The sequence below is a fragment of the Oryza glaberrima genome, chromosome 2, assembly GCF_000147395.1.
Source record: "Oryza glaberrima chromosome 2, OglaRS2, whole genome shotgun sequence".
Lineage (NCBI taxonomy): Eukaryota > Viridiplantae > Streptophyta > Magnoliopsida > Poales > Poaceae > Oryza > Oryza glaberrima.
The window spans coordinates 6,527,509-6,547,204 of NC_068327.1; the positions used below are offsets into that span (position 1 = coordinate 6,527,509).

At 53.7% G+C, this 19,696-nt stretch overlaps 2 protein-coding genes and 1 pseudogene across 2 annotated transcripts; all 3 read right to left on the reverse strand.

Moving 5' to 3' along the window:
* Positions 1-12,378: 12,378 nt before the first annotated feature.
* On the reverse strand, positions 12,379-13,866 carry LOC127764529 (uncharacterized). Its single transcript, XM_052289417.1, has one exon. The coding sequence runs from the start codon at positions 13,829-13,831 to the stop codon at positions 12,431-12,433; it is 1,401 nt and encodes a 466-aa protein (XP_052145377.1). The 5' UTR covers positions 13,832-13,866; the 3' UTR covers positions 12,379-12,430.
* Positions 13,867-15,800: 1,934 nt separating this feature from the next.
* LOC127761769 (alpha-amylase/trypsin inhibitor-like) lies at positions 15,801-17,305 on the reverse strand (annotated as a pseudogene).
* Positions 17,306-17,832: 527 nt separating this feature from the next.
* LOC127764481 (uncharacterized) lies at positions 17,833-19,194 on the reverse strand. The gene has a single exon (XM_052289365.1). It carries the CDS (start codon positions 19,192-19,194, stop codon positions 17,887-17,889), a length of 1,308 nt encoding a protein of 435 aa, XP_052145325.1. The 3' UTR covers positions 17,833-17,886.
* Between the last annotated feature and the right edge of the window lie 502 nt (positions 19,195-19,696).

The following is a 19,696-nucleotide window of genomic DNA, read 5'->3' on the forward strand; positions in this document are numbered from 1 at the left end:
CGGCGAGGGAAGGGGGAAACGGCGACGAGGTCACGAGGGGCCGATTCCCGGCGCTGAGAGCATCTATGCGGCTACGGGAATCCGTTGCTAGCGTCGGATTAAGAGGAATCGCATCGAGGGAGGCCGGCGACGAGAGGCGCTTCCGAGCTCGGGCGGCGACGGCGGCGAGCACACGGCGAGCGACGGCAGCAGTCGGGGCGGCGCCGGCTAGCTACGGGGAGGCTACGCATGCTACTACCGAAAACTAAGGGGGCGAGATGGAACGAGGAGGGAGAACGGAGGGCGACACTACCGCGACGAGGAAGGGCACAGTGACGATGGGCCGACGGCACGGGAACGATCTCTCCGGCCTCGGGCCGGGGAAGAGGAAGGAGAGGGTGCGCCCGGAGTCCCCTTCCGTGTCCTCGCTCGTGCCAGCTCCTCCAGCACACGCGACGGCGGCGGTCGGCGAGAGAGACGGCAATGGCGCGGGCGGAAAACGGGGAAGATTGGGAGAGGAAAAGGAAGGGAGGGCGCCTGGGTTTATATGGACGACAATGTCGGTTTGGGAGAGGGGATCCGACTTTGGACGGTCAAGCCAGCGAGCTGGCGCTCCGGCTAGCGGCCAAATCGGCGACAGGGAGGAGGAGAATGACGCCGGCGGAGGAAGAAAAAGAGAAAAGGAGGAGAGGAAAAGGGGGCTTGCCTCCTTGCCGCTTCGGGAAAAAAGGGGGGGAGAGAGAGCGACGCGACAGAGGGGGCGGAGGGCTATGCCTCCGTCCCTTGGAGGCACGCGCGGGGAGTGGCGGGGCCGAATCGATGACAACGGCGATGACGGCGGAGGCGGCTTGGAGCGGAGCGGCGACACGGGCGGCAGGCGCGGGCAGGCATGGCAGAGGCTGACGGTGGCGGCGACTGGCCGGTCGGCCACCACGGCGCGCGCGCGCGGGAAGCAATGGCGCGCGGCGACGATTTGGCGGCGTCGGCGGGAACGGCAGCGGGATGCGGGAGGGAGGGCTCGGCTCGGCGCGGCTCGCGCGCACGCGCGTGCAGCGCTCGGGCAGAGCGGGGGAGAGGGAGAGAGAGAGAGAGAGAGAGAGAGAGAGAGGGAGAGGGAGAGGGAGAGATGGGCCGAGAGAGATTCGGCCCATCGAACCCGAGGGAGGCAAAATAGACTTTTGCGGAGGGATGTGATTTGGGAAGGATTTGGATTCGGGATTGAACTCGATGATAGATCGGGGATTTGAGATCTGAGATGGCACGGACACTAGACAACAAGCAAAGAAACGGATTTCGCAATTAGGATTTTTTTTGAGCTAGTTTTCCCGCTAGGTGCCACGACGGAACGGGCGCTACAGACCAACCCCCCTAACAAGAATCTCGACCCCGAGATTCAGCACCTAAGGGAGCAGCTCCGGGAACTCGGCGCGGAGAAGATCTTCTCGTTCCCATGTTGCCTCATCTTCAGAATGATTGCTCCATTGGACCTTGTAGAACTTAATAGTCTTCCTTCGAGTCTGGCGTTCTGCCTCTTCAAGAACCTTGATTGGCGTTCTGCCTCTTCAAGAACCTTGATCGGTCTTTCCTTGTAGGTCAGATTCTTTTCCAGCTCGATATTACCCAGGGGAACTTGTTCTTCTGGAACTTGAAGACATTTCTTTAACTGGGATACATGGAATACGTTGTGCACATCTGCGAGACCTTCAGGTAACTCAAGCTGATAAGCCACTTCGCCACGTCTGGCGGTTATGAGGTAGGGGCCGATGTAGCGGGGTGCTAACTTGCCGGACATCCCAAACCTCCTCATACCACGGAGAGGTGATACCCGCAGGTACACGTGGTCTCCTTTTTCGAATTCAAGGTCACGCCTCCGATTGTCAGCGTAATTCTTCTGACTTTTCTGAGCTGTCTTTAAACGTTCTTGGATCAGCTTAACTTGTTCTTCTGCTGCCTTGAGTATGTCAGGACCGAATACCAGTGCTTCGCCCACCTCATTCCAGCACAAGGGAGTGCGGCACTTTCTTCCGAACATTGCCTCATTCGGCGACATCTGAATGCTGGCCTGATAACTGTTGTTGTATGAGAACTCAGCATACGGCAAACAACGATCCCAAGTGCCTTCAAAATCCAGGGCACACGCATGTAGCATGTCTTCTAGGATTTGGTTTACTCTTTCTGTCTGACCATCGGTCTGCGGATGGTAAGCTGTACTAAAATTTAGATCGGTTTCGAGAGCTTCATGCAACTGCTTCCAGAACCTTGAGGTGAACTGAGTGCCTCGGTCTGACGCAATCTTCTTGGGACAGCCAAATCTACATACAACATGGGTCATGTAGAGTTCTGCTAATTTCTTTCCATCATAGGTGGTTTTCACTGGCACGAAATGAGCTGATTTCGTGAGTCGGTCCACGATTACCCAGATGGAGCCGTACCCGCTAGGGGTTCTTGGCAAACCGGTGATGAAATCCATTCCGATCTCTTCCCATTTCCACTCGGGAATCGGTAGGGGTTGCAGCAGACCTGCTGGCCTCTGATGCTCTGCCTTGACTCTTTGGCAAATGTCACACAGGGCTACGTATTCTGCGACATCCCGCTTCATTCCAGCCCACCAGAAGTATGCCTTGATATCCTGGTACATCTTCGTACTTCCTGGATGAATGGAGTAGGCGGACTCATGAGCTTCCTTTAGAATGAGATCTCTTAACCCATTCTTGGCCGGTACACAGATGCGTGGACCGCACCAAACCGTGCCTTGATCGTCTATGAAAAATCGGTGTCCTTCTTCTCCTGTATTCTTTTTTAGTAATTCTTTTATCCCTTCATCATCTTTCTGAGCTTCCCGGATTTGCGATTCTAGGGTACGCTGCACTGTCAAGCTGGCAGGGACACCTGACTGTACCATGGTCAGCCTTAACCCCTCCAATTCTCTGCACAGGCGATCTTGGTCTGGCCATATTTGAGCTACATTGCAATAGGCCTTGCGACTTAGCGCATCAGCGACCACATTAGCTTTACCGGGATGGTAATGAATTCCAAGATCGTAATCCTTGATTAGTTCCAACCATCTTCTCTGCCTCATATTTAACTCGGTCTGCGTGAAGATATACTTAAGACTTTTGTGATCGGTGTATACTTCACATCTGTTCCCGATTAAATAGTGCCTCCAGATCTTAAGAGCATGAACCACGGCTGCCACCTCGAGATCATGGGTGGGATAGTTGACTTCATGGGGCCTGAGCTGCCTGGATGCATAGGCCACAACCTTTCGTTCTTGCATTAGGACACATCCTAAGCCTTGTCTTGATGCATCACAGAAGATCTCGAAATCTTTTCGGATATCTGGCAAGGTGAGAACTGGGGCAGTGGTCAACCTTTTCTTCATTTCTTGAAAGCTGTCTTCACAAGCTGTAGACCATTGAAATTTCTTTTCCTTCTTTAACAGCTCGGTCATAGGTCTGGCTAGCTTAGAGAATCCTTCAATGAATCTTCGATAATATCCAGCTAAGCCAAGGAAGCTGCGGATCTCTGACACATTCTTGGGCGGGTTCCAAGCAAGTACAGCTTCAACCTTGCTGGGATCTACTTCGACACCGTTGGAGGAGACCACGTGTCTAAGAAATGCTACTCGGTCCAACCAGAATTCGCATTTCGAGAATTTAGCGAATAGTTGATGATCCCTGAGCTTTTCCATTATCAGCCTCAGGTGTTCAGCGTGTTCTTCCTCATTCTTGGAGTATATCAGGATGTCATCGATACATACCACAACAAACTGGTCCAGGTATTCCATGAAGATTTTGTCCATTAAGTTCATGAAGAATGCTGGAGCATTGGTGAGTCCGAAGGACATCACTGTGAACTCGTATAGACCATAACGCGTTGAGAAAGCGGTCTTCGGGATATCTTCAGATCTGATTTTCAATTGGTGGTAACCTGATCTCAAGTCAATTTTAGAGAAAACTCTTGCTCCTTTAAGTTGGTCGAACAAATCGTCAATCCGTGGCAACGGGTACTTGTTCTTTATAGTTACTTCATTCAGGGCTCTATAGTCGATTACCATTCTCTCAGAGCCATCCTTTTTCTTAACCAGGAGCACTGGGGCTCCCCAAGGGGATGAGCTAGGTCGCACATAACCTTTACTCTCCAATTCTTCGATTTGTCTTTTGACTTCTGCTAACTCATTAGCTGCCATTCGGTAAGGTCTTTTTGCAATTGGTGCGGTGCCTGGTGCCAGTTCTATGGCGAACTCAATCTCTCGGTCTGGTGGCATACTCGTTAATTCTTCGGGAAATACGTCCGGATATTCACAGACTATGGGCACCGACTCCAAGGAGGTGACTTGTAAACAGGTTAGGATAGACCGACTTGCGGTAGGGGTGTTAGAGGTAAAGCGGACTTGCTTTCCTCCAGGTCCTTGCAAGGTGATGGACCTTTCAGCACAATCTATCTGTCCCTTGTGCTTAGCCAACCAATCCATCCCTAGGATGATGTCCAAGCTTTGCGAGTCTAGGACTATCGGTTTGGCTAGGAAGTCAACTCCCTCAATTCTAAGGTTAACTTCCGGGCATATTTGAGTTGCCCTTATATTCCTTCCAGGGGAATGTACTATCATTGGTACACGTAAATTTTAGGTTTTCCAACCATTTCTTTTCACAAAAGCTTGTGATATGAAAGAATGGGAAGCTCCTGAATCAAACAGAACTATTGCGGGTACGGAGTTGACGGAGAACATACCCATCACAACGTCTGGAGCATCCTGAGCGGTCTCGGCTTGAATGTGGTTCACCCGGCCTCGACCAAAGTTGTTGGAAGCACGAGAACCTTGTCCACTTGCCTGAGAGCTAGGGCGAGACTGAGCTGCCGCTGGAGTAGGAGTTATGGCAGTGCTGCCATTAGCATGCCCTGAGTTGGTGTTGGTAGGATTCTGAGGGCACTGTCTGGCATAGTGACCCATCTGGTTGCACCGGAAACACTGAACTGCTGACGGTCCTAGTGGTGACTTGAAAGAGGTAACACTGTTTGGCGCAGTATTGCCACTTGGGGCATGCTGCTGTGGCTGAGGTGCCGGACGGTTCATTTGAGGACGAGGGGCGTAGCCTGGCTGGCGGTTAGTCTAAGTGACCGATTGGTGATATTGCATGGCTTGACCAAGGCGAGGGCGAGGTGCGCCTCGGGAAGAATTCCCCTAATGGTTAGACTTGCGTTTTTTATATTCTTCGGTAGCCTCTTTTCTGGCATCCTCAAGTAGAAGTGCCTTGTTGATCATATGTTGAAAAGTGGGGAAATCGTGGGCAAGCAACTGGAGTCTCATTCCAACTGCGATTCCCTTCAAGAACTTCCTAATCTTCTTCTTGTCTGTGTCCACTTCCTCAGGGGCATACCGAGCCAACTTGTTGAACTGACTTAGGTACTCATTGACACTACTATGGCCTTGCTTAAGCCTGTTAAATTCCTCTTTCTTCATATCAATGGCACTTTCAGGCACATGAGCTGCACGGAAAGCCATAGTAAACTCATCCCAAGTAATGTTTGTGGGTTCAGGGTGTGCATTGCAGTAATTCTCCCACCAATCTGCAGCAAGTCCTCTTAGCTGGTGAGAGGCGTAGAGCGTCTTCTCAACAGGAGTACACTGCACTAAGTTGAGTTTTCTATCAACATCCTTCAGCCAATCGTCAGCCTCAACGGGCTCGACGGTCTGAGAGAACTCTGGCGGTCGGGACCTCAGAAAGTCTGTCAGCTTGGATCTATTGTTGCCCATGTGAGGGTGGCCATTTCCATGCGCATTATGCTGAAAGCCGGCTATGGCTGTGGCTAATCCTTGCAAGATTTGTGTCTGAACTGCCATCAAGTGTTGCATGTTATTTTCAACATGAGGTGGGGAAGGGATGCGTTCTTCCTCAGAATTGTGACTGGCAGTGCGGTGTGAGCGGTGAGATTGTTCTACTTCTGCATTACGGGAAGCTGTGTGATGCGAGCGATTGCTGCGGTGGGGTTGCTCAACTTCTGCATTGCGGGAAGCAGTACGGTGCGAACGGTTGCTGTGGTGAGACTGCTCATTAGCTGACTCATGATTTGCTTCTGGCTCAACTCTACCTTCCTCAAAACCGAAGCGGGCTGGTGCACGAGCAGCACGGCGGGGGCGGCTAGCCATCTAAACTCCCAGAAGAGGGCGAGGTAAGAATCAGATAAGCACTTAGGAGGGCAAGGAGCAAAGTAAATAACAACTCAAATAGCACGCACTAGGCATAAACTGGATTTTTCAAATCATAAAAACACCTGATACAACGGGTGTGGACAAGTCACAGAGCTACGCCGAGCTTGACTGTACGCACACCACCTAGGAGATCCAGGCTACCAAACAACACCCACATCAACACACGCACGCACTACCTCGCCACGACTCCAAAAGAGTTGGCGGCGGAACAGAAGGGCCTAACACACGGACGGCTGCTGAAGACTGCCTCCTCTACTCCTCGTCTGCCTGGCTGCCTCCTGTAGTCGGCTCCTCAGTCGAAGAAATGTCGATCGGCTGACGCGAAGGGACCGGCGGAACCTGTCGAGGGCCGGCAGCAGCACGGGCCGCTGGCGGTGGGGGAGCTGGGTAATCGAAGCGAAACACGGTGGAAGAACCAACAACACGCTTCCGCGCAGTGCGGATAAAGCGTGGGCCACGGCGGGAGGAAACAACTGGAGTGTGTCCGGGGGTGTAGGAGGGGCTAACTGGGTGTGGGTAGGGGGAGTACACTGGTGAGTACGGCGCACGCGAGCTGGGGGAGCGCGGGCCACTGGGAGTGTGGGCAGAGCCGCGGGAGCTGTGGGAGGACAGGTGGCTGGTATGGCAGAGGCGGCCTGAGTCCCAAGAGACAGTGTCAACTGAGGTAACACCCTCCTCGGCTAGACGGGCCTCCAGAGCGGCGTAGCGGCGGGCAAGGGAGCGGTAAGCCTCAAGGAGTAGGTCGTGCTGAGTGGCCTGAGCCTCCGAAAGCTCAACCATGCGAGTCAGCACTGGCTGAGACTCGCTGTACGGACAAGGGTACCTGGCGTCTGCGTGGCCAGAAGGAAGGCGTGGGAGCTGCCGGAAGGCAGAGCCCCTGAGACAGTGGCTGTAGTCGTGGGCCAAGCGACAAAGCGCAGTCCAGGAGAGGTCCTGGTACGCGATCTGGAGAGTGGGCCTGGCCACAATGAAGTGGTGTGGGCGAAGGCCAGCTCCGCATATACCTCCACGAGGGTAAAGGTACACGGAGAGCTCACAGTAAGGGGGAACACGGTCCACGGAGTACCCCGTGTACTCGGGACACGAGAAGCCAAGGAAGCGGGCGAGGTCACGAAGCTGAGCGACGTGGTGACCCTCACCAAAACCGTGGGAACTGAAGCTGGCGTTCACTGCCATCTACAGTTTTGAAAGAGGGAGAAAAGATCAGTAACCATTTTAGCAACAAACTATTGAAAAAGAAGAAACCTTAGCTTTTCGCAAGTAGTTTTGAACTTAGTATCCTTAGGTTCGTCCTATACGTCGAGTTTCGCCCTATGGCCAAACCTGTGCTCTGATACCATCTCTTGTCACGCCCCGAACTAGTCCCGAGCGGAACTAGCCCGTGACGCTCCAAATTAACCTGTTAATCGATACCAGTCCCAGGAAACAGTGCTGGTATCACAGGAAGACAGAATATCACAGCAACAGAGGTCTCTTTATTATAGAGTAGGAGTACAGTCATGTTGGGCTGCGGACAGATCTCAAGCTCACAACTGCATTACAAAAGGGAAGCGGAAGCCAAGACTTGGACCAAACATCACAGGCGCGACTTGGGAACTAGGCCGAAACCCTAAAACTCATCGTAGCCGGCTTGCTCCTGGAAGAACTCCTCGTCAGCGGGATCCGCTTCATCTTCTTCAGCAACTGGGGGGATTATTTATATAGAGCAAGGGTGAGTACGGGAGTACTCAGCAAGCCATGGGAAATAAGTGTTTAATGCAGGCTTCAAGGAAAGGCTGTTGTTTTTGCAATTGATTTTATTTGAACTCTTTTCTGAAACAACTAAGTGAGTGCTTCTCAAACGACACGGATGAGACAGTGCGTCTCGTCCGGTCGGAGTATGTGCAATGTATCAGTCTTTTGAATTGATCAAGATTGGCACCCGGCCAACAGCTTTCAAACGGCCACCCGGGCCTAGCTGATCCCGTCAGCCGCAGATTTACCAAACATCAAACCCATTTCACAACAGCAAATTTCACAAGGCAGTAGTCAAACAAAACTACGCTAGGAATCACCTCACATCCGCCCATGACCGTGGGCACGGCTGTTCGAACAGTTTAATAACCTCTGCAGAGGGGGTACACTTTACCCACACGACATTACTAACCCGGATCTTCCAGCCCGTGCAGAACGGCCACGACTAGAGACCTTAAGGCTTTCATGACAAGGCATTTCGAAAGCCGACACAGGTTCACCATATGCCAACGAGAGGGGTCCCAGACCAACACCAGATTAGGTCCCAGACCATACTGTGCCAGGAAGCCCAGGGGTCCTCCCCGACACCACCCTGGCGAATCCACATGTCTCTTGGCATCAAGGCTCCCCCGATTAGCTAGTTACTCAGCCAGGGGTGTCCCATTCCACCCATGTGGTCGTACTTGTCTTATGTTCGGATGAAATTCCAAGGAAACGGTCCTTAAGTTCAAGAGCGGGAAACCGTACACCCGGTACGTTCCCCGGTCCGTGATTTTGGAAATTCATTTAGTTCGCAAGCACCGACCCAAGTGTCGGGTTTTCCAAGTCTTTTGTAAAACCCAAGTTTTACCCAAGATGTTTCTCAGATTTTAAGTTTGAAGACGACCGTCGATACCCGCGCAGAGTGCACGATTACCGAGGCGCAACTAGGTGGGTACAAGGGAACATGGTATAACAATTGCAATGGAAGGGTCAAATGCAACAAATTAGGTAGGTCCGCCAATCTGCCTTGCAGACGGGACAAACAGATTAAGTGTGATCCTATCAATGCATAATATTTTTCAAGCAACATAATTAAGTTCAAGTATAGGTTCAAGATGTTCAAAGGTGGCTTGCCTTGCTCGAGATCTGGAGCTTGATCCACGAAATCCTCGCACTGCGGGTCTTCGGGCTCCGAAACTACACGCGAAACGGAACAACTCAACAAACGGCAAAAATAAAGCCCTATTATTGACCTCTAAGCGTGCCATTAGATAGATCTCGAGATTTGAGGAATTTTGGAAGCTGAACGGAGTCAAACGGACTTACGGTTGGGAAGATATTGAATTTCTAAGATTATTGGATTTTTGGTCTAAGGGAAAAGGATTTATTTAAATCCTTTTTGAAAAAGAAAAGAAAAGAAAAGAAAAGAAGGTGGGAGGGAAATTAGACTTCCCTCGGGTGGCTAGGGCGTGGCCCGAGAGAAAGGGGCGGCTCGGCCGAGTTTAATGGGCCGGCCGACCCAAGAGGGCAACCCAAGGCGCGCGCGCGGGCGGGTGCAGAGAGAGAGAACCGGTGGGCCGGGTCTATCCCGCGTGGTCCCGGGTGGGACCCACTTGTCAGCGGCTCGGCTCACCGTGAGCGAGGTGCACGCGGGGCGTGCTAGGGTTTGCGGAGGGAGGCGCGGCGCATGCGCGCGGTTCGCGGAGGACGCGGTGCGGCGGGCCCACGCGCAGCCTCACGGCTCGCGGTGGACCGCGCGCACAGGGAGGGAAACGGAGGGAGCGGCTGGCAGGGTCGGTCGGTCCGGTCGCGGCCGAGTTGGCGCCGACGTGGCGCCTACGTGGCAGCCACGCGGGCCGGCGAGAGGTAGACGACGATGGCGGCCGGAACGGACGGCGGACGGCGGTGGCGATCGGCGGAGCGAACCACGGCGATACAAGCGAAGGCGAGCACACCGGGATGTTGCACAGGACGAGGGGAGACGAGCCAACGGCTCGGATTCGCCGGGGGATGCTCGACGGCGGCGGATTACGGCGGCGGCATCCGGCGGCGAGGGAAGGGGGAAACGGCGACGAGGTCACGAGGGGCCGATTCCCGGCGGTGAGAGCATCTACGCGGCTACGGGAATCCGTTGCTAGCGTCGGATTAAGAGGAATCGCATCGAGGGAGGCCGGCGATGAGAGGCGCTTCCGAGCTCGGGCGGCGACGGCGGCGAGCACACGGCGAGCGACGGCAGCAGTCGGGGCGGCGCCGGCTAGCTACGGGGAGGCTACGCATGCTACTACCGAAAACTAAGGGGGGGAGATGGAACGAGGAGGGAGAACGGAGGGCGACACTACCGCGACGAGGAAGGGCACAGTGACGATGGGCCGACGGCACGGGAACGATCTCTCCGGCCTCGGGCCGGGGAAGAGGAAGGAGAGGGTGCGCCCGGAGTCCCCTTCCGTGTCCTCGCTCGTGCCAGCTCCTCCAGCACACGCGACGGCGGCGGTCGGCGAGAGAGACGGCAATGGCGCGGGCGGAAAACGGGGAAGATTGGGAGAGGAAAAGGAAGGGAGGGCGCCTGGGTTTATATGGACGACAATGTTGGTTTGGGAGAGGGGATCCGACTTTGGACGGTCAAGCCAGCGAGCTGGCGCTCCGGCTAGCGGCCAAATCGGCGACAGGGAGGAGGGGAATGACGCCGGCGGAGGAAGAAAAAGAGAAAAGGAGGAGAGGAAAAGGGGGCTTGCCTCCTTGCCGCTTCGGGAAAAAAGGGGGGAGAGAGAGCGACGCGGCAGAGGGTGCGGAGGGCTCTGCCTCCGTCCCTTGGAGACACGCGCGGGGAGTGGCGGGGCCGAATCGATGACGACGGCGATGACGGCGGAGGCGGCTTGGAGCGGAGCGGCGACACGGGCGGCAGGCGCGGGCAGGCGTGGCAGAGGCTGACGGCGGCGGCGACTGGCCGGTCGGCCACCACGGCGCGCGCGCACGGGAAGCAACGGCGCGCGGCGACGATTTGGCGGCGTCGGCGGGAACGGCAGCGGGATGCGGGAGGGAGGGCTCGGCTCGGCTCGGCTCCCGCGCACGCGCGTGCAGCGCTCGGGCAGAGCGGGGGAGAGGGAGAGAGAGAGAGAGAGGGAGAGGGAGAGGGAGAGATGGGCCGAGAGAGATTCGGCCCATCGAACCCGAGGGAGGCAAAATAGACTTTTGCGGAGGGATTTGATTTGGGAAGGATTTGGATTCGGGATTGAACTCGATGATAGATCGGGGATTTGAGATCTGAGATGGCATGGACACTAGACAACAAGCAAAGAAACGGAATTCGCAATTAGGATTTTTTTGAGCTAGTTTTCCCGCTAGGCGCCACGACGGAACGGGCGCTACAGTTACATATACAAAAATAAAACTAAATAAATATTTTATCCTATACCTTAGAATAGTTTTATCTATCTTTTTTTCTTCTCTACCTATGAGGAGAAAATATGGTTTTAAATTTTATTTTTTATAAATGACCGACATGTGGGTCCTACTAACACGTAGGCACCATGGCAATGCCACATCAGCGCATGGAGCGGGTTAGAATACATTTGGACCTATGCGACACTCAAGACAAGTTTGAGGATCAAAAAATATATTTCGGGAGTTCAAGGACCTAGATGACAAATCCGTACAAGTTTAGAGACCGTCTATATACTTTACTCTTGATTTTTCGTAGAGTAACTTTTGGACGAGTACAGTAACTTTTGGTTGTATATACTAATGTCTTGATACATAGCTAGAAATTTTTTTATATTTTTAGACGGTGTAAGGGCATATGCAAAGGTATACTCTCGCAATTAATGTACCAAAATAGTTGAGACAAACAAAATTTCCTCTCATTACTGTACCAAAATATTTTTTTACTACCCTTCTTTCCTTTTCTCCACCCCATGTAACAAAATTTCTTTTAATAAAACAGTCGAGTCTGGACCGTTATCATGCGTAGCAATCATGTTTCCCTTTCCTCCCCTCTCTCTCTCTCTACCATATCATTAATTTTACTTGCATAGTAACGAAAAGAGACCGTCATTACACACCGTTGTATATGCCCTAAGTATTTTGTATCACATCCAAACTTGGCAATGAATGGCCGACACTACGTCGTCTGTTTAATGAGACTTACACCCTCTAAAGTCGGAACAAGAAGAGCGACTCATTTGAACAATTTTTAAAAGGAGTGACTAAATTTAGCCAATCTCATAAGTGTGCAGTACACACTAAAAAAAATCTAATTAGTGTGATTATACTCTAGCGGTGATCTAATTAGCGTGATTATACTGTAAGCGGTGAGAAAATCGTGGTGAATGTAACTGCAAGTACAATTGTGGACCATGGATGAACATGACAATAATACAAAAATAACATAGTGATATTGAAAGGGAAACCAAGCAGTTGCATCTAGTAATTAACCTTAAAAGATTGACCCTAAAAAAGATAACACGGTGCAGAAATATCATATGAAATGCAACCCTAATTAAATTATCCATAATTCCTTTCCTTGTTTCATAGATCAGATGATCCATGCTTGAGCTCATAGGCTATTAGCCGCTCCTTCTTAACTGTCCTCTTCTTCTCCAGCGAGTTCTTGATCATCTCCTGCTTCTTCTCCTTCTTCTCATCCATGGCGCCGCCGCCGCCACGGCCGCCGTTCAGCTCCTTCACAATGCGGGTGTCCTTCATCAAGCTCCGCTTCGACCTCGCCGCCGACAGCTTCCCGGTGACCTCGTCGTCGTCGATGACGAACACCTGGCCCATCAGACCCTTCCCCTGGAGGTGGTGCAGGAAGCCGCCGCCGAGGAATCGCCGGAGGAAGTTGAGCCGGACATTGTCCGTCCATGTCGACGTCGTGAGGAGGCCGTAGTTGGACGACGACGTGCGGACCGAAATCACCGGGGGCTTGCCGCCGGCGAGGAACCTCGTGATGTCCTTGAAGAGCTCCTTCTGCTCGACGAAGTTGGTCTTGTCGACGCCCGCTCCGGCGGCGTCGATGGCGAGGTCGGAAGCTCTGGCCTCCATCTTGGAGAAGAGGGCGCCATTGTTTTTCTCGGTGAAGAGCTTCATCTCGATGGCGACGGCGAGCGCCTCGCCGGCGGCCATCCGGACCTCGCGGCTGTCGGAGCCGAGGAGGGAGACGAGGTGCGCGTGCGCCGCCGCGCCTCGCCATGGGGCGGCGGGGGACACCTTCTTCTTCTTGTTCCACCCGCCGGTGGTGGTCAGGACGAGCGTCCACGCCGACACGGCGGCGACCAGCACGCGGGGGCTCGCCGTCCCCTTCGCCGCGCCGGCGAGCTTGGGCCCCGCGCTCGGGCAGATCACCGCCCACAGCGCGTTCATGCACGCCTCCGTGTCGTCCATGTTCTCCGCGGCGACGTCGACGAACGCGACGACGGCGAGGCACTCGAGCGCGGCGACCACCAGGGACGCGTCGGCTTGCGGCGCCTCGAGAATCCGGGAGGCGAGCGGGTACGTCGCCTTCATGATCTTATTCGCGCCGGAGCCGAGCGGGTTCGCCGCCGTCTCCACCGCCGCGATCTTCTTCGAGGTGGCGCCGGGGCCGAGCGTGACGGCGAGCAGTGCGACGGCGCGGAGCGCCAGGCAGGCCTCCCTGGCGGCCCTCTTCTTGATGGAGACGTAGCAGCCGCGCAGGATCTCGTCGGTGTACCCACCCTCCGCGTCGTCGGCGGAGAGGAAGCCCTCGAGCGCGGCGATGAGCTCCGCCAGCGCCGCCTCCCGCGTCGACGCCCGGCTGTCGTGCACCGAGACAGCGACCTTCTCGAGCACGGAGACATTCCGACGGATCCTCTGCCCGCACGCGCTCACAGCCACAGCGCCGCCGCCGGCGGAGGCATCGTACGACGTCGAGGCGTGGCCGCTAGAGCGGCCGGTGGATTTCTTCAGCACCATGGCGAGGCGGTGGTTGAGGAGGCAATTGATCGAACACGTCGCCGGCGCAGAGAGATTTCGTGATCGATCGGGAGGGGGATCCGGGGATATGTAGAGCGGAGGACCGTACGAGACCGAGTCGTATTGGGCGTGGGCGGGAAGAGCCCTGCCGCCGTCCGATCTGATGAGGTTTAATTTGGTACGCACGATTTGTGTAGAAGTGGAGTACAACTCTACACAATTTTCCGATCAGGAGTCATTTCAAATTAGGGTAATCTTGTTCATGCCAAATACGACTCGGTAATCCTGTCAAATTTTTATAATGTTTTATGGGATGAACTTGTCAAATTAGGGTAATCTTGTTCATGCCAAGGAGGATTAGGCTTTACATTATCACAAAACATGTCGACCAGGAGTCATTTCATAGCATGTACGAAACACTGGGTAATAAAATTTTACAACGTTGATTTCCTTGCTATATATATTTTCTAATTAAACAAGCATTATTAATTTGTCAAATTCTGCTACAAGATACTCCGATATGATGACTTTGTGATTATAGCTGTAGTAAGACACCGTAAAAATGAACCTTATGAACAAGAAGTCAATTATGCGCTATCAAGTGCTACAGGAATTTTGTGTTCTAAATCTATACCTAATAATAATAATTAAAAAATATGTAAGGCTTCTGCCATCCTTTTTTTGTCCAGACCCCTCCTCCCACGCCTCCGGTTCCGCCTCACTCCCTCCCTCCTTGCGCCCCCATCTCTCCCCCTCCCCTGCAGCCCCTCTTCTCCCTGGCAACGCCCCTCCTCTCCCGTCTCCCTCCTTCATTCCGGCACCCCCATCTCCCCCTCGTTGCACACGCTCCCTCTCTCCCTTGGTATCTCTTCTCCCATGCGGCATCCCTCCTCTCCCCTGCGTTCCCTTCCTCTTACACATTCAACAAAAATGAAACCTTCTCGTTCGGGAACACGTTTTGACGCACTCACTCGGCCGTGTTCACCACAGGAGCTCACTGTTGTTGTTTCTCTCTATCGGGACCATGTTGTTCTCGGCCGCGTTCCCATTCTTCGGGTTTTCTTCGTTGCCAGCCAACACCATCTATGGACGAGTCACATCGTGAGACACGTACTACCACTTCCCTCACTGTCGTTTGGTCGCCGAACGGCCGAAGCATCGGTGCCCATGTTTCCTACTCTTTTGTTTCTCGCCTTGAGCTAGGGAAGACATTGAGTGTCTATTGGGCATTATTCCTTTTTGGTCTAGCCTAACCATACTTCTGGACCACTCACATAATATTACAACCATAGGAGTATGAATAGAAAAATAAAAATTCTAATTTATATCAATATGTGGGTTAAAAGAAGTTTTTCCAATTTCTAGCTAATTTCAGTTGTTTTTTCATTTACATTATTAGTTTTAGCACTATTTGATCTACTAAAAATTATTATAACTTATAATTTTCTCTATATTAAATTATTTATAGCTAAATGAGAAAATAAGATTAAGTTATATAATTTTCCTGATATTGAATTATCGTTCTGGACAAAGTTATTTATAGTGTTGTTATTTATACGTTTATATTTCCTTCATCATTTATGCCCAATTGTAATATATGGTTTAGGATTTTAATTTATGTCAATGAATATTATTTAGAATCCGTTGCAACGCACGGGCATTATGCTATTAACCTCTAGATAATTTCTTTTGAAAAGATAGATGGACTGTAAATAAAACGAGCACACCACAGCTTCTGTCAAATGTATGTTCTTTGCAAGAATTTTAATAAATTTAATCTCATTACTTAAAAAACGATAAGTTCAATACAGTCTAAGTTCTAAACATGGCCAAGAGAATACGCTGGTTATAAAGTACTAATATGGACTATACTTAGGGACATAATATGGACTTTTTTTCATACTAACTTATCCAGCATGCGGCTTATGCTCGGCGGTAGATCGGCCAGGCCATTGTTGGAGACTTCGAGTCATGGATAGATTCTCTTGGGCCAATGGGTTGCACTGACCATCTCCAAGATGAGAATTGCTAAGAAAAAAAGTTGGAATAAGTTCATCTGAGGTCCCTTAACTTTACACCGAATCCGATTTTCGTCCTTAAACCCCAAAACCAGATATAACCGGTCCCTAAACTGTCAAAACCGGTACAAACGAGGTGCCTCGGCGGTTTGGTAGGCGGTTTTGGCTGACGTGGCGCTTACGTGGTTGGCTTGACTAGGTCTTCGTTCCACGTGGCATTGACGTAGCGCTTACGTGGCAATTTTACCTCGAAAAAATAATAAAACCGTGGGCCCAATGTCAGGTTCATGGAAAATAATTTTAAAATAACAGGGCCCACGTGGGCCCCACATGTCAGCCTCACTCCTACCCTCTCACTCCTCTCTTCTTCCCTCTTCCCTCTCCCCCCTCTCTCTCTCCTTCCCGGGAGCGGACGGGCGGGTGGGCGGCGGAGCAGGCAAGCGAGGCGGGCTGTCCAAGCTCCGGTGGCGGGAGGAAGACCGACGCCGAAGCCACGAAAATTCGGCAGCTCACAGCGGTCTCCACCGCGGGAGACCGTGGCCTGCGGCGGGAGGAGCACCACCGCCGCGGCTGCACAAATTCGGCAGCTCAGCCGCGGGAGGCCGTGGCCACGCACACCGTCGTCGTCGCCGGCCGTCACGCCGCTCGTCAGCGGGCAGAAGTCCATGCGGTAGTTGGTGCCGGTGCGGCAGGTGAAGGTGCTGGTCTGGTCGTCCTTGGCGTAGCTGTAGGCGTCGGGGCATAGCCCCTTGAAGAACATGGAGTAGCTCGTCGGCGGGAATGTTAGCACTAATCTTGTTGCATAGGATCCTTAAGTGCTTGTTTAGTTTTTGGATCACATCGTGTGTTAGACCTGGTTGCATGCTGGTGCTACCAAATGTGATATGTTCATGTTAGTGGCTTGCAAGGATCGGCAAATTAGCTAGTAGTTAGCTATGGCTTTGTGCTATGCTAGTACTTGCATGTCCTGCATGAGCTAGTGGAGCAAGTCTACCGGTTAGTTAGCTTTGTGCATGTAGCGAGTCTTCTTTTGTTCATCCAGCTAGCTATCGTGTCTGCCAACACCAATAGGGCAGACGTGCTCGAAGCCTCGAACTGGCCCCGGCAGTAGTAGGCGTCGCCGCGCCGAACTTGCCGCACGCACCGGCGCAGCCGCCTGGGACACGGAGCTCGGGGAGGCACGTACCTCGCCGTGATGTCCACGGCGCAGCTCGGCCCGCACCCCTTGCTGCACCCGGCGCCGCCGCCGTTGGTCGTCTGGAAGCTTACCGGCACGTTAACCCGTCGACGAGCGACAGGTCGAGGAAGTCGTCGCCGGCGCCGAGTCAGGAGCCGAGCGTGTAGCCATGTACTCGGGCAACGTGGTGGGCGGTTCGCTGGAGGCGGAGCAGGACAGCACGCTGGCGCAGTCGCCCGTGACGCAGCGGCCGCGGCCACTGCCGTCGAAGGAGCCGCCCGTGCGCTCCGCCCCCCACCTGCCCGTCCGCTCACCGGGAAGGAGAGAGAGAGGGGGGGGGGGGGGGAGATGGAAGAAAAGAGAAGGGAGGAGTGAGGCTCACATATGGGGCTCATGTGGGCCCCATCTTTTTTAAAAAAAAATTGTAACTGATATGTGGGCCCATGGTTTTTATTATTTTTTCAGAGTAGAATTACCACGTAAGCGTCACATCAGTGCCACGTGGGATGAAGATCTAGTCAAATCAGCCACGTAAGCTCCACGTCAGTCAAAACCGCCTTCCAAACCACTGAGAGATCTAATTTGTACCGGTTTTGACAGTTTAGGGACGTATTGTATCTGGTTTTAGGGTTCAAGGACGAAAATCGGATTCGGTGTAAAGTTAAGGGGCCTCGGATGAACTTATTCCAAAAAAAGTTATCGTATATTTTTTTGTGAAAAACTTTCAAACGTAATTATATAGTGCATATAATAATTCTATAAGTAACCCAATTTACTCTCAGATAATTATTTTTCTACACAATAACTTTACATGCACTGGCCTCTGCTTGGCCCAAATTCCCAAAATTCCTTTCCTAGTCTCATACAGATGATCCATGCTTGAGGTCAGAGGCAATTTGGCGCTCCTTGTTGAGCGTCCTCTGCTTCTCCACCTTCTTCTTCTGATCCATGGCCATGTCGACCTCCTTCACGACGAACACCTGCCCTATCAGCGGCGCCTCCTCCCCCATCACCACCTTCCCCTGGAGGTGCGGCAGGAACCCGCCGCTGAGGAATCGCCGGAGGAAGTTGAGCCGGACAATGTCCGTCCATGTCGACGCCGTCAGCCGCCCGTGGTGGGACGACGACGCGCGCACCGAGCTCGCCGGGGCCTTGCCGCCGGCGAGGAACGTCGCGATGGTCTTGAAGAGCTCCTTCTGCGCGACGAAGTTGGCCTTGCCGACGCCCGCTCCGGCGGCTTCGCTGGCGAGCTCGGACGCTCTGGCCGCCACGCCGGAGATGAGGGCGCCGTGGCTGTCCCGAGTCAGGAGCTTCATCTCGATGGTGACGGCGAGCGCCTCGCCGGCGGCCATCCGGACGGCGCGGCTCTCAGAGAGGAGGAGCGAGGCGAGGTGCGCCGCCGTGTCGCGCCACGCGGTGGGAGAGGACGACGCCGCCTTCTTCTTCTTCCAGCCGTCGGTGGTGGTCAGCACGAGCGTCCACGCCGACACGGCGGCGGCCAGGACGTGAGGGCTCGTCTTCCTCGCCGCGCCGGCGAGCTTGGGCCCCGTGCTTGGGCGGATCAGCCCCCACAGCGCCTTCATGCACGCCTCCGTGTCGTCCATGTTCTCCGCGGCGACGTCGACGAACGCGACGACGGCGAGGGACTCGAGCGCGGCGATCACCAGGGACGCGTCGGTTGACGCCTCGAGGATCCGGGAGACGAGCGGGAACGTCTCCACCATGATCTTCTTGGAGCCAGGGCCGGGTTCGAGCGGGTTGTACGTCTCCGCCGGCAAGATCCTCCTCTTGGAGCCCGGGCCGAGCGTGACGGCGAGCAGCGCGACGGCGCGGAGCGCGAGGCGGGCCTCCTTGGCGGCTCCCTTCTTGATGGAGGCGCAGCAGCCGCGAACGATCTCGCCGCGGTGGTGCCACCCGATGGAGTGGGCGGGGACGAAGCCCTCGAGCGCGCCGACGAGCGACGCCAGCGCCGCCTCCCTCGTGGACGCCCGGCTCTCGTGCACGGAGACGGCGGCCTTCTCGAGCACGGCGACCCTCTGATTGATCTTCTGGTAGTAGATGCTCATGCCGCCGCCGCAGGCGCTGCTGGTGTCCTCGCCGTCCAGCACGGACGACGACGACGAGGAGGCGTGGCCGTTAGAACGGCGGATGAATTTCCCCATAACCATGGTGAGCGGTGGTTGACTGGTTGAGGCAATTGATCGAACAGGTCGCCTGCGCAGTGAGCGGGTGGTTGAGGCAATCGATCGAGCACTTGGCAGGCGCAGTGAGAGGCGTTCCTGATGGATCGGTGTGGGAGTGGACGAGAGGAAGGGCAAGCGGAGGAGAACCGACTCGGAATCGGAGTCGGAGTTTGCGCCGCGGCTGGGGCTGATTCCGAGTCGGAGTTTGCGGTGCAGCTCTGGCACCGTCCCATGTGATTCAATTTGGTACGTGTGATCAAAATTGGAACTAAATTAGGGGATTATATATTGGTTTTTTTTAAGGGAGAAGTTCTTTCAATATATTTGGTACGGTGTTTGCATTCAAAGGGATAAAAATCCAACGCTTCTCAATAAAAAAAAAAAGTATTTAACTATTAGTGTAGATATTTTGTCCGAAAGAACATGATCGTGCTAGAGCTTCTCCTTTGATCGTGTCTTCTTGCAGGTCCACATGTTCAGATCCTAT

What these genes read in the sequence shown, in the direction of transcription:
- LOC127764481 (XM_052289365.1), bottom strand. Translation starts at nt 19,194, where the DNA reads ATGGTTATGGGGAAATTCATCCGCCGTTCTAACGGCCACGCCTCCTCG.
- LOC127764529 (XM_052289417.1), bottom strand. Translation starts at nt 13,831, where the DNA reads ATGGTGCTGAAGAAATCCACCGGCCGCTCTAGCGGCCACGCCTCGACG.